The sequence below is a fragment of the Salvelinus alpinus genome, chromosome 21, assembly GCF_045679555.1.
Source record: "Salvelinus alpinus chromosome 21, SLU_Salpinus.1, whole genome shotgun sequence".
NCBI lineage: Eukaryota > Metazoa > Chordata > Actinopteri > Salmoniformes > Salmonidae > Salvelinus > Salvelinus alpinus.
This window is the reverse complement of record NC_092106.1, coordinates 45,404,851-45,423,203: the sequence shown is the minus strand read 5'-3', so window position 1 is coordinate 45,423,203 and position 18,353 is coordinate 45,404,851. Positions and strand designations below refer to the sequence as shown.

At 44.1% G+C, this 18,353-nt stretch overlaps 1 protein-coding gene across 1 annotated transcript; it reads left to right on the top strand.

Moving 5' to 3' along the window:
- Positions 1-1,310: 1,310 nt before the first annotated feature.
- LOC139548515 (extracellular calcium-sensing receptor-like) lies at positions 1,311-8,141 on the top strand. Its single transcript, XM_071358205.1, has 7 exons — positions 1,311-1,389; positions 4,401-4,644; positions 4,931-5,231; positions 5,329-6,117; positions 6,507-6,737; positions 6,970-7,093; positions 7,225-8,141. Exons 1-7 carry the CDS (start codon positions 1,311-1,313, stop codon positions 8,139-8,141), a joined length of 2,685 nt encoding a protein of 894 aa, XP_071214306.1.
- The last annotated feature ends 10,212 nt before the right edge of the window (positions 8,142-18,353 follow it).

Genomic DNA, 18,353 nt, shown 5'->3' with positions numbered 1-18,353 from the left:
GGGAGCAATTTCCAAATGCCTGAAGGTACCACGTTCATCTGTACAAACAATAGTTCGCAAGTATAAACACCATGGGTCCACGCAGCCGTAATTCCGCTGAGGAAGAAGACGCGTTCTGTCTCCTAGAGATTAACGTACTTTGGTGCGAAAAGTGCAAATCAATCCCAGAACAACAGCAAAGGACCTTGTGAAGATGCTGGAGGAAACAGGTACAAAAGTATCTATACTCACAGTAAAACGAGTCCTCTATCGACATAACCTGAAAGGCCGCTCAGCAAAGAAGAAGCCACTGCTCCAAAACCGCCATAAAAAAGCCAGACTACGGTTTGCAACTGCACATGGGGACAAAGATCGTACTTTTTGGACAAATGTCCTCTGGTCTGATGAAACAGAAATAGAACTGTTTGGCCATAATGACCATTGTTATGTTTGGAGGAAAAAAGGGGAGGCTTGCAAGCCGAAGAACATCATCCCAACAATGAAGCACGGGGGTGGCAGCATCATGTTGTGGGGGTGCTTTGCTGCTTGAGGGACTGGTGCACTTCACAAAATAGATGGCATCATGAGGACGGAAAATTATGTGGATATATTGAAGCAACATCTCAAGACATAAGTCAGGAAGTTAAAGCTTGATCGCAAATGGGAATGTATTGAAATAAATAAAAGCTGAATAAATCATTCTCTCTACTATTATTCTGACATTTCACATTCAGAAAAAAATTGTGATCTTAACTGACATAAGACAGTGAATTTTTACTAGTATCAAATGTCATGAATTGTGAAAAACTGAGTTTAAATGTATTTAGCTAGGTGTATGTAAACTTCCGACTTCACCTGTACCTTACCAGTCAAAAGTTTGGACACGCCTACTCATTTAAGGGTTTTAATTTATTTGTAATATTTTCTACATTGTAGAATAATAGTGAAGACATAAAAACTATGAAATAACACACTTAGAATCATGTAGTAACCAAAAAAGTGTTAAACAAATCAAAATATATTTTATATTTGTGATTCTTCAAAATAGCCACTCTTTGCCTTGATGACAGCTTTGCACACTGTTGGCATTCTCTCAACCAGCTTCATGAAGTAGTCACCTGGAATGCATTTGAATTAACAGGTGTGCCTTGTTAAAATGTATTTGTGCAACTTATTTCCTTCTTTATGCATTTGAGACAATCAGTTATATTGTGACATGGTAGGGGTGGAAAACAGACGATAGCCCTATTTGGTAAAAGACCAAGTCCATATTATGACAAGAACAGCTCAAATAAGGAAAGAGAAACAACAGTCCATCATTACTTTAAGACATGAAGGTCAGTCAGAACGGAACATTTGCAAAAACCATCAAGCGCTATGATGAAACTGGCTCTCATGAGGCCCGCCACAGTAAATGAAGACCAAGAGTTACCTCTGCTGCAGAGGATTCATTAGAGTTACAACCCTCAGAAATTGCAGCCAAATAAATGCTTCACAGAGTTTAAGTAACAGACACATCTCAAGATCAACTGTTCAGCGTAGACTGCGTGAATCAGGCCTTCATGGTCGAATTGCTGATAGTACTAAAGGACACCAACAAGAAGAAGAGACTTGCTTAGGCCAAGAAGCATGAGCAATGGACACTAGACTGGTGGAAATCTGCCATTTGGTCTGATGAGTCCAAATTTGAGATTTTTGCTTCCAACTGCTGTGTCTTTGTGAGATGTAAAGTAGGTGAATGAATGATCTCCGCATGTGTGGTGCCCACCGTGAAGCATGGAGGAGGAAGTGGGATGGTGTGATGGTGCTTTGCTGGTGACACTGTCGGTGATTTATTTTGAATTTAAGGCACACTTAACCAGAATGGCTTCCACAGCATTCTGCAGTGATACGCCATCCCATCTGGTTGGCACTTAGTTGGTCTATCATTTCTTTTTCAACAGGACAATGTCCCAAAACAGGCTGTGTAAGAGCTATTTGAACAAGGAGAGTGATGGAGTGCTGCATTAGATGACCTGACCTCCACAATCACCCCACCTCAACCCAATTGAGATGGTTTGGGATGAGTTGGACTGCAGAGTGAAGGAAAAGCAGCCAACACGTGCTCAAAGTATGTGGGAACTCCTTCATGACTGTGGGAAAAGCATCCCTCATGAAGATGGATGAGAGAATGCCAAGAGTGGGCAAAGCTGTCATTACGGCAATTTAAAACCTCTCTGGGATAGGGTCTAGTTTCCTGAATTTCCTCCTGACTGACGTGCCCAAAGTAATCTGCCTGTTACTCAGGCCCAGAAGCCAGGATATGCATATAATTGGTAGCATTGGATAGAAAACACGTTGCAGTTTCTACAACTGTTAAAATCATGTCTGAGACCATAACAGAATTGATAGTGCAGGTGAAAATCCGCCAAGAATTTAATATTTTGAGCTCCCAGGCTCTTATTATGGAAACCTATTGTTTCTATGTACATCTGTCTCCCAGATTGCAATTCCTATGGCTTCCACTAGATGTCAACAGTCTTTATTCAAGGTTTCAGGCTTCTTTTTTGAAAAATGAACAAGTATTTTGAGTTCTTGTTAGGAGACAAACTGAATAATATTTGTCTTTCCGCTCGCACGCTTACGAATTTTTCTTTCCTATTGAACATACTACTTTCCGTATGAAATATTATAGTTTATTTACATTTTAAGTACCTGAGGTTTGAATAGAAATGTTGTGTGACTTGTTTGGACGAAGTTTAGCGGTAGCTTTTTGGACTCTTTTGTCTGCATGTTGAACGTGTGGATTACTGAAATCAACGGCGCCAACTAAACTGACTTTGGCATATAAAGAAGCATTTTATCGAACAAAACGACCATTCATGTTGTAGCTGGGACCCTTGGGATTGCAAACAGAGGACGAACTTCAAAGGTAAGTGATTTCTTAAATCGCTATTTGTGATTTTGTGAAGCATGTGCTGGTTGAAAAATATGTTGATCTGGGGAACCATCCTCAGACAATTGCATGGTATGCTATCGCCATAAAGCCTTTTTGAAATCTGACAACGCAGTTAGATTAACAAGAAGTTAAGCTTTTAAATGATATAAGACACTTGTATGTTAATTCATGTTTAATATTACGAATATTTATTTGAATTGCGCGCCCTCCTATTTCACCGGAAGTTGTCGGCTTGTGTACCGCTAGCGGAACAGCTGTCCCTAATTACCTCTAGGCATGTCATTTAATAATAAAATCTTGTTTACAATGACATCCTACCCCAGATGTGATATAGCCTGGAATTGAACCAGGAACAGTAGTGAGACCTCTTGCACTGTAATGCAGGGCCTTAGACCGCTTCGCCACTCGGGAGCCAAATAAACAACTGCCAGAAGTGGAAACAACTGGCAAAGGTTGGCTACTTTGATGAACCTCAAATATAAAATATATTGTTTATTAACACTTTTTTGGTTACTACACATGATTCTATATGTGATATTTCATAGTTTTGATGTCTTCAATTTTATTCTAAAATGTAGAAAATAGTAAAAATAAACAAAAAGCCTTCAATATGTAGTTTGACTGGTACTGTCTGTTGACGTGTGTCAAATATGTTTGAAAACACTACGTTAAAAGCACTGTGTGGGCTTGTCCCTAGGATTACCAAAAGACAAAGAGCTGGATCAGTGGTTCACCAATCAGGGCCTTGCAACAGTAACAAGCGATGATGTGAATCAGTGGGTCACCAATCAGGGCCTTCTTTGCGACCATCAGGTTACGTCCCCGGGACAAACCGTGAGCTGGACAAAAACCTTGTCTATGATGAGATAAGGAGTTGGGATACTGACAGGCTGGGCTACGTTGCTAATATGAGCAGTGGATAAATAAATGCAGACTTCTGACATTGTGGAAATATAAATGTATATTTTATATTTTTATATTCATCTGCTTTACCAGATGTTTTTTTTTTTGTGACAATTTCAACACACATGTAAAATAATATAACAATTATTATTTATTTTAATCCCATACTTGTTCTATTGTTTTATGTATGTGTTTAAATTGTCATACAAAAAACATGTGGAGGCATGACAGATACAATTTTTTATTATTTTTGTTTGAAATATAAAGTAATTATTCTATTGTTTTATGTACGAGTTTAAATTGTCAAACTAAAAAATACTTTGGAAAAAGCATGATGGATATGATGTTTTATATCCACAATGTCAGAAACCTGCACTTATCTATCCACTGCTTGCTCATATTAGCAACGTAGCCCAGCCTCTGTCACTATCTCACCTCCCTCTCTCATCCTGTACCCCGGGGAAACAATAAACACTAGAACCACATCCCACTCGTTGAGAGGGAGTGTATGGGCAGTTCCAGCGTCTTAGGGGGCACTTTCACCTCTATAAAAGAGGAACCCTTTTGTCTGCCCTCACAGACACAGCTGCCCTGCTGAAGGCTGGCATGGCACTGAGAACAGACATGGTTCTCCGGCTGCTGGTGGTGGTGATGAGGGGTATGGCTGCTCCAGCCACAATCTGCTCTCTGCTGGGCCAACCCGCTCTGCCTCTCCTGTCTGCCGAGGGGGACATCAACATTGGGGCAGTGTTCCCTCTACATAGGAATGCTGTCTTAAAGGTCCATTCATTCACCTCCAGACCAGAGAAAACACCCTGTATCAGGTATGTGTTGAAAAAAAATGTATTTGGGAACTTTTAGCTGTTTTGGAATATTTCTCATCAAGAAAGACATTTTTTGTCTCTCACTGAAATTAGGCATAATAACACTATTGTAGATGATCTGTGCATTTATTTTTGGACAAAACTAGTATACAAACTGTTTCTGTTATACTAAACTCTACTCAACTCATCTCGACCGAGTATATCAGTTTTGCTGGCGTATGTGATTGTGGCACATGAGATTCCTGGCTTCAACTAACTTATTTTTTGGTTTGTTACCGCTGTCCAGTTTCGACCCACGTGAGTTCCAGTTTGCACAGACCCTGATCTTTGCCCTGGAGGAGATCAACAACAGCAGTGATCTTCTCCCAGGACTGTCTCTGGGTTACCAGGTCTATGACTCCTGTAGCTATGCCCCCCTGGCCATCCACTCAGCCCTGGCCCTGATGAACAGCCCTGGGCCTGAGGACAGCCTGGGAAACCCCTCCTCCTGCTCCAGATCTCCCGCCGTGTTGGGCATTGTAGGGGAGTCAAGCTCCACATCCACCATCGGAATATCATCCCTGGTCGGACCATTCAGCATCCCTGTGGTGAGACACCTTCTGGTTTGGGCTCTTTAGAGGTAGTATAATCAATGTCAGCTATGTATGAAAGATCAATTCAAATCTTCCCGTTTCTTCCACACAGATCAGCCACTTTGCCACCTGTGCTTGTCTGAGTAACAAAAAAAAGTTCCCCTCCTTCTTCAGAACCATCCCCAGTGACTTCTACCAGAGCAGAGCCCTGGCAAAGCTGGTCAAACACTTTGGATGGAACTGGGTGGGAGTGGTGAACAGCAACAATGACTATGGAAACAACGGCATGGCCACATTCCTGGAGGCAGCGTGGCATGATGGGGTCTGTGTAGAGTACCAAGAGTCCATCCACCGCACAGACCCCCGAGAGAAGATCCTGGAAGTTGTCAGGGTGATCCGGAGGGCCACAGCCAGGGTGGTGGTACTGTTCTTGACCTTGGGGGACCTCATCCCCCTGCTGAATGAGTTGGCTCTGGAGGGAGACCCAGGGCTGCAGTGGGTGGGCAGCGAGGCCTGGATCACAGCCAGAGTGCTGACGGAGAACAAGGCCTACGGCTTCCTGAGGGGGGCGGTGGGCTTTGCCATCAGGAATGCCAGGCTGGATGGTCTGGAGGGGTTCCTAGACAAGGTGCACCCCTCTCAGGCGCCAGACAACACCCTGCTCAGGGAGTTCTGGGAGACTGTGTTCCAGTGCTCCTTCGAGGGGGGCAGCAGCACGCTGTGCACAGGAACAGAGAGCTTAGCAAAGCTGAAGAACCAATACACGGACATGTCAGAGCTGAGAATATCCAATAAAGTGTACACAGCTGTATATGCCATTGCACACGCTCTACACAACCTACTGACAGACTTAAAGAATGACACAGACAGCGGCAACAGACCAGTCTACACATCACAGCAGGTGAGCAAGCTCCAGATACAACAAAACATAAATAACATATCATATGAATCATCCCACTCTCTCTGTGTCTCTCTCTGTCTCTCTGTGTCTCTCTGTGTCTCTCTGTGTCTCTCTATCTCTCTGTCTCTCTCTGTGTCTCTCTGTGTCTCTCTGTGTCTCTCTCTCTGTCTCTTTCTGTCTCTCTCTGTATCTCTGTCTCTCTCTGTGTCTCTGTCTCTCTCTGTCTCTTTCTCTCTCTTTCTGTGTCTCTCTCTGTGTATCTCTGTTTCTCTCTGTGTCTTTCTGAGTCTCTCCCACTCTCTCTCTCTCACTGTCTCTCTCTTTCAATCTCTCTCATTCTCTCTCTCTCACTCTCTCTCTCTCTCTCTGTCTCTCTCCATGTTGTTGAGCAGGTGCTACAGTACCTGAAGGAGGTGAGGTTTAGAGTAAAGACAGGAGAGGAGATATGGTTCGATGCTAATGGAGATGTGGTGGCGTGCTACGACCTAGTGAACTGGCAGCAGGAGGAGGATGGGACCCTGCAGTTCCATGCTGTGGGGCTGTATGATTCCTCGATGCCCCCTGAACAGCGCATTACCTTCAACAAGGGAAAACTGGTCTGGGCAGGGGGCCAGGCAGAGGTAGGACTAAATACATGTTGACTATGTTGCAAAAGCATAACACTTGCAAACCTCAAACCACTACAAATGTAAAACATGCATTCTATAATGTTTACGTAATCCACATAGTCTATCTCAATTGTCTTGTTTTGTATTGGTAATATAACTTCCAGAAGTAGTGACATTAAAATATTTCTGCACGTTTATTTATATAAAATGCACCAGAATTCAGACATGTTGTATTTCTCTACAGGCACCTGCAGCAGTGTGCACTGAGAGCTGTCCCACAGGCACTCGTAAGGCTGTACAGAAAGGAAAACCTGTATGCTGTTATGACTGTGTACCATGTGCGGAGGGAGAGATCAGTAATATCACAGGTAATATATAATGCATTTATGGCTACCTGCAATACTTTCAAGCTCTGTCACTGCCCAACAAGACTAATAGATGTGGAAAAACACATGACACACTGATTCATGGAATGAATGACGTTCTAATCTCCTTACAGATTCTAACGGCTGCTATCGATGTGACTTGGAGTATTGGTCAAATGAAAAAAGGGACCGCTGTGTGTTGAAACCAGTTGAATTCCTCTCCTATGAAGAAATGATGGGCATAGTTCTGGTGTTTTTCTCCTTACTGGGGTCTGGTGTTACTAGTCTGGTAGCTGTTGTGTTTTCAATTCATAAGGACACCCCCATCGTCAGGGCCAACAACTCTGAGCTGAGCTTCCTGCTGCTCTTCTCCTTGACTCTGTGTTTTCTGTGTTCTCTTACTTTCATTGGCCGGCCCTCTGAGTGGTCCTGTATGCTGCGTCACACAGCGTTTGGCATCACCTTCGTCCTCTGCATCTCTTGTGTTCTGGGGAAAACAATAGTGGTGTTGATGGCCTTCAGGGCTACACTTCCAGCCAGTAATGTCATGAAATGGTTTGGTCCTCCACAGCAGAGACTCAGTGTTCTGGCTTTCACTCTCATACAGGTTCTGATCTGTGTTCTTTGGTTAACAGTCTCCCCTCCTTTCCCCTACAAGAACATGAAGACCTATAAGGAAAAGATCATTCTAGAGTGTGATGTGGGTTCAGCTATTGGTTTCTGGGCTGTGTTGGGGTATATAGGACTCCTGGCTCTCTTGTGCTTTGTGCTGGCTTTTCTGGCTCGAAAGCTGCCTGATAACTTCAATGAGGCCAAATTCATCACCTTCAGCATGCTCATATTCTGTGCAGTCTGGATCACCTTTATCCCAGCTTATGTCAGCTCTCCTGGGAAGTTCACTGTAGCTGTGGAGATCTTTGCTATTCTGGCCTCCAGTTTTGGTTTACTTTTCTGCATATTTGCTCCTAAATGTTTCATTATATTGCTGAGGCCAGAGCAAAACACCAAGAAACATATGATAGGGAAGACATCCAATGACAAACAATATTAAAGAAACATATTTTAGGAAAGGCGTCAACCAAAGCCTTTCAGGATGAATACTGACCATTGACCTATTCAAAGTCTATCTATAATAAACACACATCATTTCAAAGTCAGTCATGGGTTAACCTCATCCCCAGGCTCAATTGATAACAAAAAATAGAGCCTGGAAACACTGTGCAAAGAAGTGGGACTTGAAAGGGGAAGGGTTCAAATCAAGGCAGGAGAGAGAGATCCTGCTACAGTTTGACTTTGAAAACTGCAGAAAATCTCACAATGATCATATTACTTTTAGGACGTCCCAACTGATTCTGAGTTTTGGCATATTTCATTTTTTATTAATTTCACCTTTATTTAACCAGGTAGGCTTGTTGAGATCAAGTTCTCATTTACAACTGCGACCTGGAAAGGATAAAGCAAAGCAGCGCGACACAAACAACATCACAGAGTTACACATGGAATAAACAAACATGGAGTCAATAATACTATACAGTGTGTGCAAATGAGGTAGGATAAGGGAGGTAAGGCAATAAATAGGCCATAGTGGCAAAATAATTACAATATAGCAATTAAACACTGGAGTGATAGATGTGTAGATGATGAATGTGCAAGTAGAGATACTGGGGTGCAAAGGAGCAAAATATGAAGGTTACATGTGAGAACTACGTGCATACTTTCTGATTTCCTGAACTCACTTACTTGTTTAGCCTAATTCGTTTGTAGAGAGCAGGGTCTAAGGGTTATGTTGGACAGTGATGGACTGAGATATCAACCAATTAAAATTCGCTCCTGCCATGGACTCCATTCCTGTCTCTTCATGAGACATTGTGAGAGACGGTTCGAAAGAGAAAGAGCCGGCTGGTGGAAAAGATTTGTCTTGGGTACATCGATGTTCAATAAGTCCAATAAGTCCTGAACAAACATCCAACAGCACATTATGCCAAGCAGCCATATCTACATGGGTGTGGTCGCACATTATGAAAGTCAAGACAATAATGAATCAGACAAAAAATCATTTTTTTTTTTACTTAGCCTATGTTTCTCACTGCTCTACCCCAGCGGCCACTGACAGCCTGGTGTGCTTCCACAGGCCCCCTCAGTGACCCCCTCAGTGACTGCTGCTGTCCAGTCCAGGTCCAGATCAGGAGCCCACACACAAGCCCCTTACTGAGCCTCTGTCTCACAGGCCTGCTCTGGACAAGCATGGTCTACTATCTCATCAAAAACAACATTGACTTCTTTAATAACCTCTCCTCGTAAGCCTGTGGGCCACAACCCAATGTGTGTCAATACATCAATGGGCATGTGGCATTCATACCACCATCAATACAAAACAAGGTCTCAGTGAAATGTGTTATAATGAATATATGTCTGTACTGCATGTATCGTGTAATGTATTGGCTACCCTTCATGTAATATTACATTGGTTGTCATACGCAATTCAGCTGTCTAATATATCTGGATCTCCAGTCTTACTTGAATTATCACAATGCTAGAGAAAGACACAAATAAATAAAAAAAACTAGAATGGTCATTTTCTATGAATTGTGTGACTTGCTTCAGCTGGCCAAATGTATTTGGATGTAGTAGTAGAAACAAAAGTAATAGTAAATCAAATCAAATCAAATGTTATTAGTCACATGAGCTGAATACAACTGGTCTGGACCTTACAGTGAAATGCTTACTTACGAGCCCATAACCAACAATGCAGTTTTAAAAAATACAGCTAAGAATAAGAAATAACAGTAACAAGTAATTAAAGAGCAGCAGTAAAATAACAAAAGTGAGACTATATACAGGGGGGTACAGGTACAGAGTCAATGTGAGGGGGCACCGGTTAGTTGAGGTAATATGCACATGTAGGTAGAGTTATTAAAGTGACAATGCATAGATGAAGCCAGTCAAAGAATACTTTTGGAACTCTATCTTTTCCTGGGAAGAGTAGTAGTAGTAGTAGTAGTAGTAGTAGTAGTAGTAGTAGTAGTAGTAGTAGTAGTAGTAGTAGTAGTATTAGTGGTAGTTGTAGTAGTAGTAGTGGTAGTAGTAGTAGTAGTAGTGGTAGTAGTAATAGTAGTATTAGTGGTGGTAGTTGTAGTGGTAGTAGTAGTAGTAGTGGTATTAGTAGTAGTGGTAGTAGTAGTAGTAGTAGCGGTAGTAGCAGTAGTAGTAGTAGTTGTAGTAGTGGTAGTAGTTGTAGTAGTCGTAGTAGTAGTAGTAGTAGTAGTAGTAGTAGTAGTGGTAGTAGTTGTAGTAGTAGTTGTAGCAGTAATAGTAGTAGTATTAGTAGTAGTAGTAGTAGTAGTAGTAGTAGTAGTTGTAGTAGTAATAGTAGTATTAGTGGTGGTAGTTGTAGTGGTAGTAGTAGTAGTAGTGGTATTAGTAGTAGTGGTAGTAGTGGTAGTAGTAATAGTAGTGGTAGTGGTAGTAGTAATAGTAGTGGTAGTGGTAGAAGTTGTAGTAGTAGTAGTGATATTAGTAGTAGTGGTAGTAGTGGTAGTGGTAGTAGTAGGCCTAGTGGTAGTAGTAGTAGTAGTGGTAGTAGCCCTAGTGGTAGTAGTAGTAATAGTGGTAGTAGGCCTAGTGGAAGTAGTAGTAGTAGTAGTGGTAGTAGTTCTAGTGGTAGTAGTAGTAGTAGTGGTAGTGGCCCTAGTGGTAGTAGTAGTAGTAGTGGTAGTGGCCCTAGTGGTAGTTGGCCTAGTAGAAGTAGTAGTAGTGGTAGTAGGCCTAGTGGTAGTAATGGTAGTAACCATAGTGGTAGTGGTAGTAGTGGTAGTAGACCTAGTTGTAGTAGTAGTAGTGGTAGTAGGTGTAGTAGCCCTATTGGTAGTAGTAGTAGTAGTGGTAGTATGCCTTGTGGTAGTAATAGTAGTAGTTGTAGTGGTAGTAGGTGTAGTAGCCCTATTGGTAGTAGTAGTAGTAGTGGTAGTATGCCTAGTGGTAGTAGTAGTAGTAGTAGTGGTAGTAGCCATAGTGGTAGTGGTATTAGCCCTATTGGTAGTAGTAGTATTAGTGGTAGTAGGTCTGGTGGAAGTAGTAGTAGTAGTGGTAGTATCACTAGTGGTATTGGTAGTAGTAGTGGTAGTAGCCCTAGTAGTAGTGGTTGTAGTAGTAGCGGTAGTGGTAGTAGTAGCTGTGGTTGTAGCCTAGTGGTAGTCGTAGTAGTAGTAGTGGTTGTAGTAGTAGTAGTGGGAGTGGTAGTAGGCCTAGTGGTAGTAGTAGTAGTAGTAGTAGTGGTAGTAGGCCTAGTGGTAGTAGTAGGTGTAGTAGTAGCTTTGGTTGTAGGCCTATTGGTAGTATTAGTAGTAGTGGTAGTAGGCCTAGTGGTAGTAGTAGTTGTGGTGGTAGGCTTAGTGATATTAGTAGTAGTATTGGTAGTAGACTTAGTGGTAGTAGACCTAGTGGTAGTAGTTATAGTAATAGTAGTAGTAGTAGTAGTGGTAGTAGTGGTAGTAGGCCTAGTGGTAGTAGTAATAGTAATAGTAGTAGTAGTAGTAGTGGTAGTAGTGGTAGCAGGCCTATTGGTAGTAGTAGTAGTAGTAGTAGTGGTTGTAGGCCTAGTGGTAATGTTAGTAGTAGTGGTAGTAGTGGTAGTATTACTAGTGTTAGTAGTAGTAGTGGTAGTGGAAGTAGGCATAGTGGTGGTAGTAGTAGTGGTAGTGGTAGTAGGCCTAGTTGTAGTAGTAGTATTGGAGGTATGCCTAGTGGTTGTAGGCGTAGTGGTAGTAGTACTAGTGGCAGTGGTAGTAGGCTTAGTTGTAGTAGGCCTAGTGGTAGTAGTAGCCGTGGTAGTAGGCCTAGTAGTAGTAGTGGTAGTAGGCCTAGTGGTAGTAGTGGTAGTGGTGGTAGTAGACCTATTGGTAGCAGGCCTAGTGGTAGTGGTAGTAATGGTTGTGGAAGTAGGCATAGTGGTGGTAGTAGTAGTGGTAGTGGTAGTAGGCCTAGATGTAGTATTGGAGGTATGCCTAGTGGTCGTAGGCCTAGTGGTAGTAGTAGTAGTGGTAGTTGTAGTAGGCCTAGTTGTAGTAGGCCTAGTGGTAGTAGTAGTCGTGGTAGTAGGCCTAGTAGTAGTAGTGGTAGTATGCCTATTGGTAGTAGGCCTAGTGGTAGTGGTAGTAGTGGTAGTAGGCATAGTGGTAGTCGTAGTAGTGGTAGTAGGCCTAGTGGTAGTAGGCATAGTGGTGGTGGTAGTAGTGGTAGTAGGTCTAGTTGTAGTAGACCTAGTGGTAGTAGACCTAGTAGAAGAGTGCCTAATGGTAGTAGTAGGCCTAGTGGTAGTAGTAGTAGTGGTAGTAGGCCTAGTAGTAGTAGTGGTAGTAGCCATAGTGGGAGTGGGTGTAGCGCTAGTAGTAATGGTTGTAGTAGTAACGCTAGTGGTAGTAATAGCTCTGGTAGTAGCCTAGTGGTAGTTGTAGTAGTAGTAGTGGTTGCAGTAGTAGTGGGAGTGGTAGTAGGCCTAGGGATAGTAGCAGTAGTAGTGGTAGTAGGCCTAGTGGTAGTAGTAGGTGTAGTAGTAGTTGTGGTTGTAGGCCTATTGATAGTAGTAGTAGTACTGGTAGTAGGCCGAGTGGTAGTAGGGTTAGTCTTATGGTGCCATGTACTGTCTGCTGGCTAACCAGCAGTCTTATGCTGCCATGTACTGTCTACTGGCTAACCAGCAGTCTTATGCAGCCATGTACTGTCTACTGGCTAACCAGCAGTCTTATGCTAACATGTACTGTCTACTGGCTAACCAGCAGTCTTATTCTGCCATGTACTGTCTACTGGCTAACCAGCAGTCTTTTGCTGTCATGTACTGTCTACTGGCTAACCAGCAGTCTTATTCTGCCATGTACTGTCTACTGGCTAACCAGCAGTCTGAGGAAGTACAGTTCCCGCTCAGCCCAGTCAAAACTGTTCGCTGCTCTGGCACCCCAATGGTGGAACAAACTCCCTCACGACGCCAGGTCAGCCGAGTCAATCACCACCTTCCGGAGACACCTGAAACCCCACCTCTTTAAGGAATACCTAGGATAGGATAAAGTAATCCCTCTAACCCCCCCCCTTAAAAGAGTTAGATGCACTATTGTAAAGTGGTTGTTCCACTGGATATCATAAAGTGAATGCACCATTTTGTAAGTCGCTCTGGATAAGAGCGTCTGCTAAATGACTTAAATGTAAATGTAAATGTAGTACAGAAGACTGTCCTCCCCTCCTTGATTGCCTAGTTATAGCGAGGAAGCACAAGTGTATCCTAGCAGAGATCGTTTGCAGTGTACAGTCTGATTGTGTTGGTCATTTACGGTCAAAACTTGCAGACTTGTTTACGTGTTGCTGTGGGTTTTGTGCCAACCTTACTTTGCTACCTGACAACTTTACGGTTTTTACTTTTTAATTACCGTTTATATTTTTTGTTTTTCCCTCACTCAACTTTTTTCATTCAACTTTTTCACTCCGGACGCTTTATCTGGACATGGTTCGTCAGGACCTCCAACAGCCGAAGCTAAGTAGTAACATTAACATGATGCCTTAATTGCAGTCGCTGTACTCATAATATACAGGATAACGATCGCCTTACGGTGAGGATAGCTGTGCTGCAAGCCCAGCTTCAGACGCAATCGTTAGGCAAAGGTAATTTCAGTGTAGGAAAGGATGAAACAGTGTCTGTGCCACCAGTAAGTACAGATAGTAACGTTAGTATAAATCCCCTTGCACGGTCCCCGCAGCCGGACAACTTTCTCATGGCTTCTGGAGGGAAATGCTGTTGGAATGCTCAACCGGTGTCGCTCATTCAGCCGACAGAAACTTTCTACCGGTTTTCCCCATTAAGCAGCTAGCGGGGCCTTCTCTTGTCGCTACTCCTCCCGTTACGGGGTCTGAGACGCAGAAGCTTCCCACTATTAGCTCTGACAAATTGAAAACCCTAGTCATTGGCGACTCCATTACCCGCAGTATTAGACTTAATGTTAACCAGGGGGCAGGGCTACCGACGTTAAGGCTAATCTGAAGATGGTGCTGGCTAAAGCTGAAACTGTCGAGTGTAGAGAGTATAGAGATACTGTTATCCACGTCGGCACCAAAGATGTTAGGATGAAACAGTCAGAGGTCACCAAGCGCAACATAGCTTCAGCGTGTAAATCAGCTAGAAAGATGTGTCGACATCGAGAAATTGTCTCTGGCCCCCTCCCAGTTAGGGGGAGTAATGAGCTCTACAGCAGAGTCTCACAACTCAATCGCTGGTTGAAAACTGTTTTCTGCCCCTCCCAAAAGATAGAATTTGAAGATAACTGGCCCTCTTTCTGGGACTCACCCACAAACAGGACCACGCCTGGCCTGCTGAGGAGTGAAGGACTCCATCCTAGCTGGAGGGGTGCTCTCATCTTATCTACCAACATAGACAGGGCTCTAACTCCTCTAGCTCCACAATGAAATAGGGTGCAGGCCAGGCAGCAGGCTGTTAGCCAGCCTGCCAGCTTAGTGGTGTCTGCCACTAGTACAGTCAGTGTAGTCAGCTCAGCTATCCCCATTGAGACCGTGTCTGTGCCTCAACCTAGGTTGGGCAAAACTAAACATGGCGGTGTTCGCCTTAGCAATCTCACTAGGAAAAAGACCTCCTCCATTCCTGCCATTATTGAAAGAGATCGTGATACCTCACATCTCAAAATAGGGCTACTTAATGTTAGATCCCTCACTTCAAAGGCAGTTATAGTCAATGAACTAATCACAGATCATAATCTTGATGTGATTGGCCTGACTGAAACATGGCTTAAGCCTGATGAATTTACTGTGTTAAATGAGGCCTCAACGTCTGGTTGCACTAGTGACCATATCCCCCGTGCATCCCGATAGAAAATTTCAATTTACAAAAAAAATAAAATACGTTTTCGTCTTTTGAGCTTCTAGTCATGAAATCTATGCAGCCTACTCAATCACTTTTTATAGCTACTGTTTACAGGCCTCCTGGGCCATATACAGCGTTCCTCACTGAGTTCCCTGAATTCCTATTGGACCTTGTAGTCATAGCAGATAATATTCATTTTTTTTTAGATTTTAATATTCACATGGAAAAGTCCACAGACCCACTCCAAAAGGCTTTCGGAGCCATCATCGACTCAGTGGGTTTTGTCCAACATGTCTCTGGACCTACGCACTGTCACAGTCATACTCTGGACCTAGTTTTGTCCCATGGAATAAATGTTGTGGATCTTAATGTTTTTCCTCATAATCCTGGACTATCGGACCACCATTTTATTATGTTTGCAATAGCAACAAATAATCTGCTCAGACCCCAACTGAGCGGGGCGCTTCTTCACAAAACTAGATCTCAGGAGCGCTTACAACCTGGTGCGTATACGAGAGGGAGACGAGTGGAAGACGGCTTTCAGTACCACCTCTGGGCACTATGAGTACCTCGTCATGCCGTACGGGTTGATGAATGCGCCATCAGTCTTCCAAGCCTTTGTAGACCAGGTTTGCAGGGACTTGCATGGGCAGGGTGTAGTGGTGTATATTGATGACATTTTGATATACTCCTCTACACGCGCTGAGCATGTGTCCCTGGTGCGCAGAGTGCTTGGTCGCCTGTTGGAGCATGACCTGTATGTCAAGGCTGAGAAATGCCTGTTCGTCCAACTGTCCATCTCCTTCCTAGGGTATCGCATTTCCACTTCAGGGGTGGAGATGGAGAGTGACAGCATTGCAGCCGTGCGTAATTGGCCGAATCTCACCACGGTAAAGGAGGTGCAGCGGTTCTTAGGGTTTGCCAACTACTACCGGAGGATTATCCGGGGTTTTGGTCAGGTGGCGGTTCCCATTACCTCACTGCTGAAGGGGGGCCCGGTGCGCTTGCAGTGGTCAATTGAGGCGGACAGGGCTTTTAGTTACCTGAGGGCTCTGTTTACCTCAGCTCCCGTGTTGGCCCATCCAGAATCCTCTTTGGCGTTCATAGTGAAGGTGGAAAGAAAATAATTTGTTTATATGCATTGTTACTTTTTTCTAAACTCCTCTAATTGTCAGAAAAGTGTTTTTATGTAACTTCAACAGATCTTCAAGAATTTTCCTGAAATGTTTTGTGCTATGTTTACTATCCGAGGCTGGGATAGGAGCGGTGCTCTCTCAGTGCTCAGGTACGCCACCGAAGCTTCACCCCTGTGCCTTCTTAGTTAGCCTTACCTCAGGTTTTCACCCCGAGAGTAACGGGCAGGTGGAGAGAGTTAACCAGGATATGGGTAGGTTTCTGAGGTCTTATTGCCAGGACCGGCCGGGGGAGTGGGCAGCGTTCGTGCCCTGGGCAGAGATGGCCCAGAACTCTCTCCGCCACTCCTCCACTAACCTTTCTCCCTTCCAGTGTATATTAGGGTATCAGCCGGTGCTGGCTCCTTGGCATCAGAGTCGGACCGAGGCTCCTGTGGCGGGCGACTGGTTCCGGCGTGCGGAGGAGACAAGGGACGCCACCCATGTCCATCTTCAACCCCCCTTTACTGCGCCAGAAAGTTGGCGCAGACCGTCACCGCAGTGAGGCTCCGGTGTTTGCACCGGGGGACCGGGTCTGGCTCTCAACCCGAAACCTGCCCATCCACCTGCCCTGTCGGAAGCTGGGTCTGCAGTTTGTGAGGCCATTTAAAGTCCTGAGGAGAGTGAACGAGGTATGTTACAGGTTACAGCTCCCCGGTTACCGCAATAACCCCTCGTTCCATGTGTCTCTCCTCAGGCTGGTGGTGGCTGGACCGCTCCAAGAGTCTGAGGTGCGGGAGGTTCCTCCGCCCCCTCTGGATATCGAGGGGGCCCCGGCGTACTCTGTTCATTCCATACTGGATTCGAGACGTCGGGCGAGGGGCCTTCAGTACCTCGTGGACTGGGAGGGGTATGGTCCGGAGGAGAGATACTGGGTTCCGGTGGAGGACGTGTTGGATCCTTCTATGCTGCGAGATTTCCACCGTCTCCATCCGGATCACCCTGCGCCTCGTCCTCCGGGTCGTCCCCGAGGTCGGTGCCGACGCGCGGCTAGAGCCGCGCGTCAGGGGGGGGTACTGTCACGACTTCCGCCAAAGTCATTCCCTCTCCTTGTTCGGGTGGTGTTCGGCGGTCGACGTCACCGATCTTCTAGCCATAACTGATACATTTTTCATTTTCCATTGGTTTTGTCTTGTGTTCCGTCACACCTAGTTCCAATCCCATCAATTACATGTTGTGTATTTAACCCTCTGTTTCCCCTCATGTCCTTGTCGGAGATTGTTTATTGTAAGTGTTTGTGTACGTCTGTACTGTTGTGCGTCGGGTTATGTTTACCGATTGATTTTTATTATTATGTTTTCCGGTGTTTTTTTTTCTAATAAACTGCGATGTTGGAAACACAGTTATTTCTCTCCTGTGTCTGACTTCTCTGCCGCCAGTTAAACACCCCTTACACTTAGGTTGGAGTCATTAAAACTTCTTTTTCAACCACTCCACAAATTTCTTGTTAACAAACTATACTTTTGTCAAGTCAGTTAGGACATCTACTTTGCGCATGACACAAGTAATTTTTCCAACAATTGTCAACAGACAGATTATTTCAATTATAATTCGCTGTTTCATAATTCCAGTTGGTCAGAAGTTTACATACACTAAGTTGACTGTGCCTTTAAATAGCTTGGAAAATTCCAGAAAAGGATGTCATGGCTTTAGAAGCTTCTGATAGGCTAATTAATCATTTGAATCAATTGGAGTTGTACCTGTGGATGTATTTCAAGTCCTACCTTCAAACTCAGTGCCTCTTTGCTTTCATGGGAAAATCAAAAGAAATCAACCAAGACCTCAGAAAACAAATTGTAGACCTCCACAAGTCTGGTTCATCCTTGGGAACAATTTCCAAATGCCTGAAGGCACCACGTTCATCTGTACAAACAATAATACGCAAGTCTAAACACCATGGGACCACGCAGACGCCTTACCACTCAGGAAGGAGACGCGTTCTGTCTCCTAGAGATGCAAATCGATCCCAGAACAACAACAAAGGACCTTGTGAAGATGCTGGAGGAAACAGGTACAAAAGTATCTATATCCAGGGACTGGTGCACTTCACAAAATAGATGGCATCATGAGGAAAGAAAATTAGGTGGATATATTGAAACAACATCTCAAGACATCAGTCAGGAAGTTAAAGCTTGGTCGCAAATGTATCTTCCAAATGGACAATGACCCCAAACATACTTCCAAAGTTGTGGCAAATTGCTTAAGGACAACAAATTCAAGGTATTGGAGTGGC